The 16,689-nt window shown below is 43.5% G+C and overlaps 1 protein-coding gene across 1 annotated transcript; it reads left to right on the top strand.

The window, feature by feature from the left end:
- Positions 1-8,356: 8,356 nt before the first annotated feature.
- LOC309328406 (vomeronasal type-2 receptor 26-like) lies at positions 8,357-15,771 on the top strand (the record flags this gene model as incomplete). Its single annotated transcript, XM_081838405.1, has 5 exons — positions 8,357-8,644; positions 10,742-11,602; positions 12,959-13,186; positions 14,277-14,403; positions 14,870-15,771. The coding sequence occupies 5 exons, from the start codon at positions 8,357-8,359 to the stop codon at positions 15,769-15,771; spliced, it is 2,406 nt and encodes an 801-aa protein (XP_081694531.1).
- Positions 15,772-16,689: the final 918 nt, after the last annotated feature.

The following is a 16,689-nucleotide window of genomic DNA, read 5'->3' as shown; positions in this document are numbered from 1 at the left end:
CGCTCTCCTCTTTCACCCTCAATAAAAGGTTCTTTAATTCCTCCTCACTTTCTGCCATCAAGATTGTGTCATCTGCATATCTGAGGTTGTTGATATTTCTTCCAGCAATCTTAATTCTGGCTTCGGATTCATCCAGCCCAGCCTTTCGCATGATAATAATAATAATAATAATAAATTTTATTTATATCCCGCCCTCCCCAGCCGAAGCCGGGCTCAGGGCGGCTAACAACAATCAACAATCAAACCATCAGATATTCACACATTCTAAAAATATTACATTATAAAAATCAATTAAAATCAAATTAATGGCAACTAATTAAGCAAGATTCTAAGCAGGTTGCCAGAGGAGGGAGTCAGGCTGCGCCCTGACCAAAGGCCTGGTGGAACAACTCTGTCTTGCAGGCCCTGCGGAAGGATGTCAGGTCCCGCAGGGCCCTAGTCTCTTGTGACAGAGCGTTCCACCAGATTGGAGCCGCAGCCGAGAAGGCCCTGGCTCTAGTTGAGGCCAGCCTAACCTCTCTGAGGCCTGGGACCTTGAGGATGTTATTATTTGCAGACCGTAGGTTTCTCTGTGGGGCATACCAGGAGAGGCGGTCCCGTAGGTACGAGGGTCCTAGGCCGTGTAGGGCTTTAAAGGTTAAAACCAGCACCTTAAACCTGATCCTGTACTCCACCGGGAGCCAGTGCAGCTGGTATAGTACCGGTTGAATGTGATCTCGCAGCGAAGACCCCATAAGGAGTCTCGCCGCGGCATTCTGCACCCGCTGGAGTTTCTGGGTCAGTCTTAAGGGCAGCCCCACGTAGAGCGAGTTACAATAATCCAGTCTGGAGGTGACCGTCGCATGGATCACAGTGGCTAGGTCAGGGCGAGAGAGATAAGGGGCCAACTGCTTAGCTTGGCGGAGATGAAAAAATGCCGCCTTTGTTATAGCTGTAATCTGCGCCTCCATAGAGAGGGAGGTATCGAAGATTACACCCAAACTCTTAACGGACGGTGCTGGCACTAATTGCACCCCCGCAAGAGATGGGAGTTGCCCCCTCAATCCCATATCATCCCGCCCCAGCCAGAGGACCTCTGTCTTCGAAGGATTTAACTTCAACTGGCTCCCACGTAACCATCCAGCCACAGCTTCCAGGCATCTCGCCAGTGTATCGGGGGCCGAGTCAGGATGGCCATCCATCAACAGATAGAGTTGGGTGTCATCGGCATACTGATGGCAACCCAGCCCAAAACTCCGGACAAGCTGGGCGAGGGGGCGCATAAAGATGTTAAAAAGCATCGGGGAGAGAATCGCACCCTGAGGCACTCCACACACCAAGGAGTGGCGCGATGACAATTCCCCCCCGAGCGCCACCCTCTGTCCCCGACCAGAGAGAAACGAGCGCAGCCATTGAAGGACTGTGCCCTGGATTCCCACGTCGGCAAGGCGGTGGTCCAGGAGTTCGTGATCGACCATGTCGAAGGCTGCTGACAGATCTAGAAGAATCAGCAGCCCCGACCCGCCTCGATCCAGCTGCCTACGGAGATCATCTGTTAGGGCGACCAGAGCCGTCTCGGTCCCATGACCAGCACGGAAGCCGGACTGGAATGGATCCAGAGCAGATGTTTCATCCAGAAACCTACCAAGCTGTTCAGCAACCGCTCTCTCAATCACCTTACCCAGGAATGGAAGATTCGAGACCGGGCGGTAATTGGATAGATCTAAGGGATCTAATGATGTTTTCTTTAAGAGCGGACGCACCACTGCCTCCTTCAGTTCCCCTGGGAATATCCCGGTGCCAAGGGACAAATTGATGATATCTCCCAGGGGGGCCCGCCCCTCGTCTGGACACGCTCTAATCAGCCATGACGGGCACGGGTCAAGAGGACAGGTGGTGGGCTTTCCAGCTTGGAGGAGTCTGTCCACATCGGCTGGAGATATCCGGTCAAAATGGTCCAATACTGGACCCGAGGACAGTCGAGGGGCCTCCAGTTCCTTTATTGTATCCAAATTGGCAGGGAGGTCATGGCGGAGCAACAGGACCTTCTCCGCAAAAAAGCTCGCAAATGCCTCACAGCTGTGTGTCAGATTGTTATTTAAATTTGGCTGTCCATCAAGGGACGTTAAAGACCGAATTATACTAAATAATTGTGCCGGGCGAGAGCTAGCGGATGCAATGGAGGCCGAGAAGTAAGACTTCTTAGCGGCCTTCACAGCCATCTCATAGGTTTTCATAAAAACCCTATAAGATGTTCTTGAGGCTCCGTCACGGGCACCCCGCCATACTCGCTCTAGCCGTCTGAGGTCCCGCTTCATTTTCCGAAGCTCCTCGGTAAACCAGGGAGCCCGGTTTCTGCGGGGTCGCAGAGGGCGCTTAGGTGCGATCTCATCGATGGCTGCCAGGAGCTGGGTATTCCAGCCCTCAACAAGCTCAGTCAATGAGTCGCCAGGGAGAGCAAGGTCCCGCAAGGCTTGACGGAATCTATCAGGGTCCATCAGCCTCTGCGGGCGAGCCCAAATCGGCTCGCCACCTAAGCAGGGTGGGGGTGGAAAGTCAATCCTGGCTTTCAGAGCGTAGTGATCAGACCATGGCACCTTCATCGAAGGAGACATGATCACATCTATACCGGCACCAAAGATCAAATCCAGCGTGTGGCCTGCTTGATGTGTGGGGCCCGAAACAAACTGGGAGAGCCCTAGTGTCGCCATGGAAGACACCAGGTCCAGAGCCTGTGAGGAGGGAGCGGCATCAGCATGGAAGTTGAAGTCTCCCAATACCAATAGGTTAGGGAACTCCAAGGCCCAGCCGGCCACCGCCTCCAGCAGGCCTGACAGGGTGGCTGCTGGTGCGCTAGGTGGCCGGTACACCAGCCAGACAGCCAAGCTCTCCTCGGAGCCCCACACTAGGCCAACACATTCAATGCCGGGGATCGATGGCGATGGTAGAGCCCTGAAAGAACAATCTTCCCGGATTAATAATGCCACCCCTCCCCCCCGGCCCACAGTCCGTGACTGGTGGAGGACAGAGAAACCCGGGGGCGCCATCTCTCGTAAGGTAACAGTTACCCCTTCGCGCACCCAGGTCTCCGTCACACAAGCCAGGTCGACCCCCTGCGAGGTAAAGAAATCTCGCAGGGTGGCGGTTTTGTTGCCTATAGACCTGGCATTGCACAACACCAGTGAAGGAGGTGAGTAATCCTTGCTCACCCTACCCTCGTCTCTCGGGATGGGGCGCAGATTGGAAGGGGTACGAGCATATCCGTATCTCGATCCCCTTCGCTTATAACATCTGCCCCCACCGCCATACCTCCCTCGCCCCTCCACGGTAGCAATCCCAAGCCTCATAGTAACCTCCATTTACAAAATCGAAAAACAAAACAACCAAAAACAATTGTGCCCAAACAAAAACCAATCCCCACCCCACTCAATATCCCACCCCAAAACAGAACAAGATAGAACAAAACAAGAATACATAGATAAAAACCACCATTCGTGGTGGTACAACAAAATAAGCAATAAAAACACGTTTAAAACACATTAAAATATATAAAACATCTTTAGCATTTGCTGCAGCAGCACCGTCCTTAAAACTATCAGGGAGGTGAGCCTGGGCCCCACCCCCTAGGCCAGATGGAGTTAGCCTGAGGAGGGAGAGGCCCCACACTCCAAGCACTCACGATGCAGCAGCAGCAATGTCCCTGGCCTCAATGAGGCCTCTTAAAGCCGTGGCGAAGGTGAGCCTGGGCCCCGCCCCCTAGGCCAGATGGAGTTGGCCTGAGGAGGGAGAGGCCTTACACTCCAAGCACTCACGATGCAGCAGCAGCAATGTCCCTGGCCTCAGTGAGGCCTCTTAAAGCCGTGGCGAAGGTGAGCCTGGGCCCCGCCCCCTAGGCCAGATGGAGTTAGCCTAAGGAGGGAGAGGGAGAGGCCTTACACTCCAAGCACTCACGATGCAGCAGCAGCAATGTCCCTGGCCTCAATGAGGCCTCTTAAAGCCGTGGCGAAGGTGAGCCTGGGCCCCGCCCCCTAGGCCAGATGGAGTTAGCTGAAGTCTCCAGTAAGAAACACAGCTTCTGCCCCAGGAGCCCATTCCTTACAGTACAATCCTCCATCAATAAATCTGTTGACTCCAAATGTTTGGTAACTCTTTGTAAATTTGTCAAGGCCACCTTCATTTTCTTCAATGTTCTTCAAGATGCTATGGAAGAGACTATACCTGCGCTCGAAGTCCTGCTCAAAGGGAGTCAGGTAGGGGTCCTTCTCCAGCAAGCGCTGCAAGTCGGGCGGGCGGGGGCTTAGCAAAGCCATCTTTGCAGCAGCAGCGGGAGGATCCGACCTCAGTTGCACCAGGATGAATTCTGCATATAAGTTAAATAAACAGGGAGACAAAATACAGCCTTGTCGTACTCTTTTCCCAATTTTGAACCAATCAGTTGTTCCATATCCAGTTCTAACTGTAGCTTCTTGACCCACATAGAGATTTCTCAGGAGACAGATGAGGTGATCAGGCACTCCCTTTCCGTTAAGAACTTGCCATAGTTTGCTGTGGTCAACACAGTCAAAGGATTTTGCATAGTCAATGAAGCAGAAGTAGATGTCTTTCTGGAACTCTCTAGATTTCTCCATAATCCAGCGCATGTTTGCAATTTGGTCTCTGGTTCCTCTGCCTCTTCTAAATCCAGCTTGCACTTCTGGGAGTTCTCGGTCCACATACTGCTTGAGCCTTCCTTGTAGAATTTTAAGCATAACCTTGCTAGCATGTGAAATGAGTGCAATTGTGCAGTAGTTGGAGCATTCTTTGGCACTGCCCTTCTTTGGGATTGGGATGTAGACTGATCTCCAATCCTCTGGCCACTGCTAAGTTTTCCAAACTTGCTGGCATATTGAGTGTAGCACCTTAACAGCATCATCTTTTAAAATTTTAAATAGTTCAGCTGGAATAGTTGGGTGTATATTTTTCCCGACCCAAGAGCAGGGAGTTAGTGCTGCACAAGACGTGCCATGCAACAAGCAATGGACTCATGAAAATGAGTTGCCAGGAAAAGACGTCCCCACCCTTTGTCTGGTGCCAAACAGGGAGAAGATCTGGCCAAACAGAACAAACCCCTCAGCACGAACACCCTCCACCCCTGTTAATGAATTTACAGCAACCAGATAAAGCGGAGACATTATTTTTACAAGTTGTGAAATTTATTGCTTCTAGGTATGAGAGTGTTAATCCAGAATGCGGCAGCTAGACGGATGACTGGGAGTGGTCACCAAGACCATATAACAACCTTCCTGAAAGACCTACATTTTCTCCCAGTATGTTTCCAAGCACAAATCAAAGTGTTGGTGCTGACCTTTAAAACCCTAAACAGCCTCAGCTCAGTATACCTGAAGGAGCATCTCCACTCCCATTGTTCAGCCTAGACATTGAGGTCCAGCGCTGAGGGCCTTCTGACGATTCCCTCCCTACAAGAAGTGAGGTTAAAGGGAACCAGGCAGAGTAGTGGTAGTGGTGTCCACCCTGTGGAACGCCTTCCCATCAGATATCAAGAAATAAATAACTATCTGACCTTTAGAAGACATCTGAAGGCAGCCCTGTTTAGGGAAGTTTTTAATATTTGATTTTTTTGTGTTTTTTATATTCTGTTGGGAGCCACTCAGAGTGGCTGGGGGAACCCAGCCAGATGAGATGGGTATAAATAAATTTATTTTTATTTTTATTTTTATTAGACTACAGAGGATAAAAAAGCAAGTACAGAGTTTACGGGGGGGGGGGTGGCATTTTAAGAGAAAGAACTGCAATGGTTGGAGTCAAAGAGGGAAAGAAACAGCTTCCTAAACTATCTTTCACTTGATGTCAACTCCTTTGAGATTTATGTGGCAGCTAGCTTTCTTTATATCCAAAAATGCTGAATTATCCTGATAGCATATGACAACTCCATGAAAGTCATATTTAGCTTTGATTACCCCTTTGCAACTGAAGTTTTCATTTGGATTGTGAAGTATTCTAGCTTCAGGAAAAACACCTATTCCCCTTTTAGAAGTTGTGCAAAAATATATTCCGCCTCTACAAGCCTTCGGCTAATTAAGCTATCTAAGGCCTTTAAACTGGGGTGGGAGGTATTGGTCTTGCTTACTACTATGTTATGTATTTTGGTGTTTTTATATTGTAAACTGGCCTCTGCGGTGTAGAAATTTAATAATAAAAATAATAATGGAACATCAAAACTTTGCTGTTCTTTTCTGAGAGGTGTGTATTTAAAAGAAGTTAGCAATATGACACACATGTTTTTTTTTTCCTTTTGAAGTGTTGTTGAAAACTTAAACCCAAAGCAGTCAATTATGTCACATGTAATTACCAAATTAACCACAATCTCTTCTGCTTCTGCTTCCCATCCTTGGGGGTGGGTGGTGTTCCAGAAGGCGCCACTTGCAAAATGATGAACCAAGTTTGGAAGATGTTGTTAACATCCCCTGTGATATTCAGAGCTCGGGCTATAGATAACAGAGAACTCTGCCCATCTGGATCAATGATTCCTTTTGTCTTACAAATCTGGTGTTGAATGAGTTGTCATTCAGGTTAGGCAGTAGAAATTAGGAATTTTTGAATGGCAATGTTTGAAGATCTGAACTGTGGTCTGAACTTCAGAATTTCCTGCAAGATGGCAGTATTTGCAATGTTGGTATTAGTGCTGTTGCCCTGGGCTGTATGCAAGGTTCCTATTGCTCAATGTTCCATCAGAGACCCCCTTCCCTTTCTTCACAAACATGATCGGTCAGGAGACGTCATCATTGCTGGCATTATGTCACAGGTGTATATAACTTCTAATATACTAACTTTCCATAGACTTCCCTCTTCTGACCTCTTTGGAGAAATTCTGTAAGGAGCTGTATTTCTTTGAATCATAATGTGCATCTGTACTGAATGTTTAGCTATATTTGGTGTATCATCGTCACCACATCACCCTTTACCTTCTCAAAATTTCTCTTTTTCTAGGGGAACAGATCTAATCCTGAAATCCATTTCTCTGTCTTCTAAGTCATTGTTTTCTATTGCCCCTTGTTCAAAGAGACATTAGCAGAATTTTTGCTTGTTTTTGCATTACTATTTTTACTCTACTGTTCTTCTTTTGAGTCGATATGTTTATGGGGGACTGGGAGATCGGGTGACTTACATTGCTTTCTGAAGGGAGTGTCATTTATACTTTCAGTATTTATTGTTATAAGGTATGGTGTATTCCATGGTTTTCAGTTAAATTTAATATTTAATAATTACATTTAATGGTTTACCATTTAGCACACCCATTTCCAGTTTCTTTTGCTTCAGAATATTTTATCAATTCCTGTAGCTCATAGTAACAAGTATTCTACAATATGCATGACTTGAGATTCTAGCAACAGTTTAAGCAGGATGTTCATATTCAACCCCAGTTCTCCAGAAGTTATATATGAGAAAATAGATGGTTTCAGACTTCTGTTCATAGGAATGAAGTCTGATCTAATGCCAGTGACTGGTCTTTCCATTGTAGTTTTAATCAGCATTAAACCAACATATAGTCATGACAAAACCATTATGAGGCAAAGTAAGATTACAAAAAATAATAATTCACAATTAATAAATCACAATTAATAAATGGCCAAGGGGGGCAGGGGGTGGTTTCTGTTAAACTCATCATTATAAAAGTAGAATAGCATGGGTTTTTTCCCCTTTGTAAGAAAATAACAATTTTCCTAGCATTACTGACAATTCTGTTTCCTATATGGTAGACACCATATTGATATCTAGTAACATACATCTAAAGTCACAGGAGCATCACTTTGTATCAGTAGCTCTCTTCTTCTCTTAAACTAAAATGCCATGCACTTAGTACAGCTGGGATTGTGTAGCAAACTTTTTAACTAGAGAGCTGAGTGTTGCATTCAAGTAAAGTTAAATTGAATAATACTAAATCTTGCATACAGAAACCCTTGCATATGATAACAACCTTATCGTTTCTTAGATTTGTCTTTCCACGAGAATTGTTTTTTGCTTTTGGTTTCTCTTTGATAAACTAAAATGTTTCACTTGTCTTTTACCAATGTATTTAAACTAATTGATTGTAGTCTCTTGGGTCTTATCTGATCACTCAAATCTCAACCACTGGAAGAAATTAGGAACCTCAACTTTACACTTCTGTATACATTATACATGTATCTGTGTGTAAATGGTATTAGTTAATAACATCATTCAAAACCAGGGAAGGAATTGACTCTTCAAGGAAGACAAATGCCCAGGTTTGTGTGACAATATATGCACACATTTCCCTGGACTCTGGGTATACAATCTTTTTATTTTTATTTTTATGAGGGTGCACTATTATCCAATATATAACTCTCTTTGCAGGCCAATGACACAACTCTACCAGCATATCCTAGCCATGGCATTTGCTGTAAAAGAGATAAATGAAAAACCCCAAATCTTACCCAATGTCACTCTGGGATTCCACATCTATAATAGCCATTTCAGTGCAAGATGGACCTACCAAGCCTCCATGGAACTTCTCTCCAGTAGAGGCAGATTCATTCCAAATTACACGTGTGGTGTCAAGAACATTCCAACAGCAGTCATTGGGGGACCAAACTCTGGTTTATGTCTCGACATGGCAACAATCCTGTGCACATACAAGATGCCACAAGTAAGACATGTGCATGAAGCCTGGATTATTATGAAAATATTTACGTTTGTTTTTGAATACAGGCATCTCCCCACTTAGATGGGGGTTGCGTTCTGTGGCCCGTGTGTATAAGTAAAAGGGTGCAAAGTGGGGAACACACCACTTTATAGGGAGGGCATGTGGAGGGAGGGAGGGAGGGAGGGAGGGAGGGAGGGAGGGAGAGAGAGAGAGAGAGAGAGAGAGAGAGAGAGATGGCACTGGAATAGGGTGAGCATCTCTCCCCCAGAGTGTGGAGAAGCAGTGGTGGGGTGGGGGGTTGGGGATGTGAGGTGGACCAGGCAAGTGTCAGGGGGACAAGGATGGTCTAGGCATGTTGACCTTCCTGTCCTTCCTTTCCGTCCTTACCCCTACCCAAACCCAAACCCAAGCAAGGTCTGGGAGAGGCAGAGCCACGGTGTCCAACTGCAAGCAAGTGCCTGTATATCCATTCAGGCTGAGAATTGGTGCTTGAATATTGGTGTATTTCACTATCTTTAAGAACTGGAGGAGCATGGAAAATGGGTGATTAACAAGCCATTTGCTTACCTTTGACTCCCTCTCTCTTTTTTTCCAACAGAGAAAAGTTGACAGGGGAAGCTTAGGAGAGCAATGGGGGCATATACTTATAATAAATGCTAAGCATGTCTCTAAGACACAAAACTTTTTTATTATTTCTCATGTAGAAAGGACAAACTATTTTTTATCAGATAATGTATTTTAAATGAATATAAATGGCAAAATATTCCCATCAGCTGAAAACATAGACCAGGCTTCAGATAATGTTATTGCCCCTCCCTATATAGTCAAACCAGTTCCAAATCTCAGAATCCACTAAATTTAATGTAAAAAAAACAAAACAAAACTGTGACAACTGTTATTTGATCAAATAGAAATTTGAGGTAAGATTAGACTGTTTCTTTTGTATATGTCCAGCGCATTTGGTCCTATGGAGCATCATCAACACAGGATGTGATATGCACACAAGTGCATGGTCCCCTCTTGATGGTTGTTGGCATCCATCTGTCTTGAAAGACAATGGGGGTGAAGTCAAACTGCATTGTTTTTGCTGTGTTAGCAGCAACAAAGTGACTGCTCTGGGGCACAAACCTGGGCAGTGTACGTGGAAATCCTGGGTTGCCCAGGTGACAAGACCTCTCAGCCTCACTGCTATGGTCCAAAGGAAAGCAGAGCAATATATCTGGCACCAGTTGGGCTGGAATTGTGTAGGGTTTATTCCTTAGCCCTTTCTTCTCTTGGTTTATATCTATATCAGTAACTATTAATGTAACAGGTTTTTTATATACAGTGGTACCTTGGGTTAAGTACTTAATTCGTTCCAGAGGTCCGTACTTAACCTGAAACTGTTCTTAACCTGAAGCACCACTTTAGCTAATGGGGCCTCCTGCTGCTGCCGCACTGCTGCTGCATGATTTCTGTTCTCATTCTGAAGCAAAGTTCTTAACCCAAGGTAATATTTCTGGGTTAGCGGAGTCTGTAACCTGAAGTGTATGTAACCTGAAGCGTATGTAGCCACTGTAACTGTATTTTTGTAATATTTTAAGTTGTGTTTCATTACTTCAGTTTTTTGCATGTCACTTAGAGATAGTTTTAATATCCTAAGCAGTGCCAGATTTATGTATAAACTAAACAAGCTATAGCTTAGGGCCCCACTCTCTTGGGGGTCCCCCCAAAATATGCTTCTTTATTGTATCTCACTATTAATATACTTCTTCTTAACTGTACTTCAGTTCAACAATTACTTTGATAAAATGCATATTTTGTTATGTGCAAATGGCTTTAGATACCTATTAGGTCCTTAAATTACCATATAGCATATATTCAACACAAAAAACAGTGACAATTTGTTGCTGACAAAGGACAGCTGGACATATAAAGGGCCCCATTACCTTCAGCAGCTTAGGGCCTCATCAAACCTAAATCCGGCCCTGATCCTAAGCAGTATAAAAATCAACTAATAATTCAATCCATCAATCAAATCCTGATCTGAGTTTAATTGTTGTTCAAAATCAATAAAGGGTTTCATCCCCCCCCCTTTTTTTTGTAAATTATTACCTGCAGCTTGTCTTTGGCTCTTCTCCCATGCTGAATATAAATATGCAAGCTGTTTTCATTCACCGAATGTTCCCAAACCGGGCTCAGCAATATGAGGGGATTCTTCAATTACTGCAGCATTTCAATTGGATATGGATTGGGGTGATTTGTCAGGATGATGACAGTTCAGAGAGATTTGTACATAATGTTCTACCCATGTTTGAGCAGAAGGGTATCTGCTTTGATTTTGTAAAGAGATTCACTAAATTGAATGTTTTTCGAGGGATCGCTGCAATGATGACTGCAGGACTTGAAATAATCAATGTTATTGTGCAAAGCACGGCCAATGTTGTGATTGTGCATGGTGAAATTCATACGATAATGGAAATGAGAGTGTACTTCAAGATGCAAGGGACACAGGATATGCCAAGGCAAAGCCTAGGAAAGGTTTGGATTATGACAGCCCAGATGGATTTCACTTCATATCCCTTTCAAAGCTGTTGGGACATAGGTTTCCTCCATGGTGCTCTATCTTTTGCCATTTACTCAGAGGGTATCCTAGGATTCCAGAAATTTATTCAGAAAAGACGCCCTGCCTCAGAAAAAGAAGATGGCTTCATCAGAGTTTTCTGGGAAGAGGCATTTAACTGTTCTTTTCACAAACCATCTTTAGATAAGAGACATGAGGAGTCCTGCACTGGAGAAGAGAAGGTTGACACGCTTCCTGCGTCTGTTTTTGAAATGAGCATGACTGCCCATAGCTATAGCATCTACAATGCTCTATATGCTGTGGCATATGCTGTGCATTCCATGCATTCCTCCAAATTCAAACATGGGACTATGGAAGATGGAATAAGATCAGCCTACGTGGACCAGCAGCCATGGCAGGTAATGTTCTAATCCAGGCACATTCCCATCCCAAGAGACTGTGATCTACTCCCTGTATGGAAAAAAAACTGGCAGTGATCTACCCATTGCCGTTGGAGGGAGGAGAAGTGTGTGTGGGGTGGGTGGGTGGAAGGGGAAAATTCCCCAGAGTTGTTGAGCTCTAATGCAGAAGTTTGCAATAAACTCTGAAACTGAGTGAAAGGGGAATAGCTCCTGACAACACAGAAAAAACACACCTTTCTTCTTTGATTGATTTTTTTGGAGGAAATATGATTATCCAGTGGGGTTCAGAGCAGGGGAGATCACAAAACAGCAAATTAAAATAAATGGTGGACCATAGTCAGAGAAACATCTACGAAACAGTCTTTCATTTCTCTAGGCCTTTCTATGTCCTTTTAAATGTGTTTGTGGGAGGGGGATTACTGATTTGTTTTTGTTCTTGTTTTTATTATGTCTTTTGTGTCCTCATTTTGAATTTTGTATAATTATTTTGTAAATAATAATAATAATAATAATAATAATAATAATGATGCAGGGTATGTGATAGCAGAGCAGGCGTAGTTATGTTGTGCTGGCAGTGGCAGCAGCAGCAGCAGCCGCAGCAGCAACAACAGGACACGGTGGCATTCTCATTTCTCCTCAAACAGCAAAATGGGATGTGCCATCCCTGACAAGAACCATGCCGACTTCCTGCTCTTTTCTCACGTTAGCCACTCCACCAGCACCAGCCATCTCACTAGTGCAACTTGAACGCCACTAAGGGACTTTAACCTACTGTGACATTCTCCATAAGTATTAAAAGCAACAATTCTTCACTATGATACACTATCACCCTGTCCCATACTTGCATTTCTTTATTCATCCTTAGGGGAAAAGATAATATTTGGTTCTATCCAGTACCTAATTCAAAAAGGACAAAAATAAAACTTCATACTGTTATGAAGGAGTGATTCTGTAAGCAAGTATCTCTGGGTTAAGGCCCCTCAGGCAGGTGTTATTTAGTCCTCAAAGTGGGAGCAAGTGATTGAGCTGACAGCATTTCTCAGCCTCTATAAATCTTTGAGTTAACCTGCTAAGAGGGGGAGAGAACATGCCATAGATTAGACTGCTGTTTGATGTCTGTAGCTGGTGCCAGAGAAGGCACCAATAAAGCCTGATAACCCGTTCAGTGCTTACGTGTGAGTTATTAGAAGCTTGGAGGGAGGCTTTGGAAAGTGACCTCCTCCTTGGCACATACTGCTTTTAAGTACCGTAGGTGATAATCCAAAACCTTCAAATGTAACCAACAACCACCATTTTGTAATATTTCAATTCTTTGGATACTATATTAATTCCTTCCCTCCTCCCACAATTTAGCTCCATGAATTTCTGAGAAGGGTCTCCTTTAACAATAGTGCTGGGAAAGAGGTTTCTTTTGACCAGAATGGGGAATTAAAAACTGAATTTGATATTATCAACTGGGTCACCTTCCCAAATGAGTCATTTCTTAGAGTCAAAGTTGGAATGATGGACACACTGGCTCCTCTCAAAAACGGGTTGACCATTTATGATAATGCCATTGTGTGGCCTAGCAGGTTCAACCAGGTAAGGTCTGCTTCATGTGAACTTCAGACGTCTATACAAAACTGCTCCAGTGGTATATATATATTAGATGTGAAAGGCGTGATCCCAGGCCTGCCTTGATGTAGAGCAAATGAAGCTATTTATTTCGGTGATGGGAACATATAGGGGCAAATATTCAGTTACAGCCAACTAAAGGTGGTAGAAGATTTAGACTGGGGAAAAGGTAACCTACAAAAAAAGATCTATAGGTCAGCCATTAGTTCATTACAATTATCTTAAGAAATAAAGAAGAGTACAGTAGATCCATATCACTCATTTCTGGTACAGTGGAATCTCAGTTTTCGACCATAATACGTTCCAGAAGACCATTCGATTTCTGAAATGTTCAAAAACTGAGGAGCAATGGGTGGTTGGCAAAATCCATTGAGAAAAAAGAAAAACATGCAGTGGAAGCTGTTTGACTTCCGAGGCGTGTTCAAAAACAGATGTAATTACTTTCAGGTTTTCGGCATTCAGCTTCCGAAATGTTCGGCTTCCAAGATGTTCGAAAACCCAGGTTCCACTGTATTATGGAAAGGGTGCAAGCAACATTGTTTCCCACTGTTTTGGTCTCTGAAGTAATAACATTCGAAGTCGATAATATCAGGACCCCTAGTTGCAAACTAATATGTTGAGAAACTGACCAAGCAACGGTCGTAGCTGAAAATAAAACTAAATTAAAAAATATAAAGATAGTAAAGCAAAGGCTAATTCTGCAAGGATGCAATATGGAGAGATTGCATGAAGGGCAGAGAATTTTGGAAAATATCATTCAGATGTGATTGATAATACACTGTGGTAGCTTTGAGGGAGTTGTTGTATAACCAATATGATTATGATAAAGGTTTTTATGAGGGCACAGTTGCTGGAGAAATGACAAAGATTCCAATACGGCAGCTTTTCCTGGAGGTGAAAGGGATCACAGGGCAGTCTACAACAAAACACACAACACAATAACAAACAAAAGCTATAACTCTAGCCTGCACAGTATCAACCAATAAACTGTAGTTATCTAAAGATGGGTCAGTGGGTGACACACTTCAACACTATTTCCTCTTTCATTTTTGGACAGGTACAACCCCTTTCTGTGTGTAATGAGAATTGCCTTTTAGGTTATAGTCGGACCAAAAAGGAAGGAGAGCCATTTTGCTGCTATGGTTGCCTTCCATGTCCAGAAGGGAGAATTTCTAACCAGAAGGGTAAGATTTGTTGTGTAGACTATTTATAAATTATGCCAGATATGATCTAGTAAATTTATACCAGAGACCAGTTTCCTTGATGTTTTAAGTGTAAGAACAGGGCAGATAATATGTTGTTGTCTCATATTACTGTTGACGTGGGTCCACTTTGGTGCAGAAGTTTTCAATTTCATGATAGGTCTGGGGGAAGGATTTCAGCAAAACTAGAGATGAGAAAGGAATTGATACCTTTGGTTTGGTTATATCTTGGGAAAGAATCTTTATTGTAAGACCAGTTGGTCCCAATAGGTACATTACTGTAAGGGCTGCATTTTGTTAAGGGCTGCATTTTGAACACAATGTCCTCAGAAGAAATCAGTCATGTATTTCAATAGCACCATAGAAGCAGTCATTTAAAGCTGTCATAATGTTATGCTTGCTTTTAACCAGAGTTTCCATGCATAAAAATGACTCTTTTCTTTTCCAGATATAGATGACTGTTTTGAATGCCCTGAAGATCAATATCCAAACAATGGCCAATATGAATGCATTGTGAAAGCAATAACCTTCTTGTCTTATGGAGAACCTTTGGGGGTTAGTTTGGCTGTTTGTACTCTACTCTTGTCATTCGTCACTGCTTGGGTGCTCTGGATCTTCATTAAGCACAAAGAAACTCCCATAGTCAAAGCCAATAACCGGAACCTCACCCATACTCTCCTCATCTCACTCCTGCTCTCATTCCTTTGCCCTTTGCTTTTCATAGGCCAGCCTGAGAAGTTTACATGCCTCTTTCGACAAATTGCTTTTGGCATGATTTTCTCAGTGGCCGTTTCTTCTATTCTGGCCAAAACCACCACAGTGGTTCTAGCTTTCATGGCCAACAAACCAGGATCTAGGGTAAGGAAATTGGTGGGGAAACGATTGGCTACCTCCATTGTTCTTTCCTGCTCCCTTATTCAAGCTACAATCTGTAGTGTGTGGCTGACAACCTCTCCTCCATTTCCAGTCCTTGACATGCACTCGATGACTGAAGAAATTGTGCTTGAATGTAATGAGGGTTCAACTATCATGTTTTACTGTGTCTTGGGATTTATGGGTGTCCTTGCCGCTGTCAGTTTCACAGTGGCGTTTTTAGCTAGGAAGCTGCCGGACAGTTTTAATGAAGCCAAGTTCATCACCTTCAGCATGTTGGTCTTTTGCAGTGTGTGGTTATCCTTTGTTCCAACCTACTTGAGCACAAAGGGAAAATACATGGTGGCAGTAGAGATCTTCTACATCTTGTCCTCCAGTTTTGGGTTACTGGGCTGCATATTTTCTCCTAAATGCTATGTCATTTTGATGAGACCTGAGCTGAACAACAAGGGGCAGCTAATTAGAAGAAATGACTAGAGAATCAATGGGTCCAATGTTAACTAAATATTTTTCCACTCAAAAGTATGCAATTAATAATGAGTGATACATATAAGGAGATCACACAAATACTGTTCTGTAGAAAATAAACAATTTATTATTAAATAAACAAACAAATGAATAATCATAAGAGCTTGTCTGTCCATTTATGTCAACATCCTCCCCGAAAGTATTATATTCTCTCTGATTACAAGCCTAACCTGTGAGCTACATTGCAGTTTTCCTACCCTGGCATTTTCTATATTTTCTCCAATATGAGAGGCAATATGTCCTCCTTGAGGGCTTTTGAGGAGCAACTGGTTGGCCACTCTGAAAACAAAATGTTGGACAACATAGGCCCTTGGTCTTATCCAGCAGCCCTGCCCTGCCCTGCCCTGCCCTGCCCTGCCCTGCCCTGCCCTTCCCTTCCCTTCCTTCAAAACACTTGGAGATTATTTGGGGTTTTATCAGGGTATTCTAGAGCTGGTCAATAGACTTTTGATTGAGTATTGTCCATTGATCATCAGTGGGTCTGATCTGTGAATGACTTAGGATACATCTTATCTTTAATGAAAAACAGATTGCTCACCCAAAAGCTTTTCCCTTATAATTTCCTTATACCCTGAAATTTGCTGATATTCTTCTATAAATACTTTATTAGGGGAAAGATGATCCAAGCAATGCAGGGGAGCAAAACTAATGTATATTAGTATCCTAGCCAATACTTGGTCTTGAATGTCGTATCATAAATTTGGGGGATGGGGGTAAAAAAGTCATTGAAATTTAATGATTCCTGTGAGCTTAAAATGCATTAGAAAACTTTTATGTACACTCTTCACTGAACTGCCCCTCTTGTGCTCATTTTTGAGAGTTTTTATTTTTCTGGGCCAAAATTTTTGTGATGGGTATGTAAAAATA

Source organism: Podarcis erhardii (genome assembly GCF_964252035.2).
Source record: "Podarcis erhardii genome assembly, chromosome: 13".
NCBI lineage: Eukaryota > Metazoa > Chordata > Lepidosauria > Squamata > Lacertidae > Podarcis > Podarcis erhardii.
This window is presented reverse-complemented; position numbering and strand designations above follow the sequence as displayed.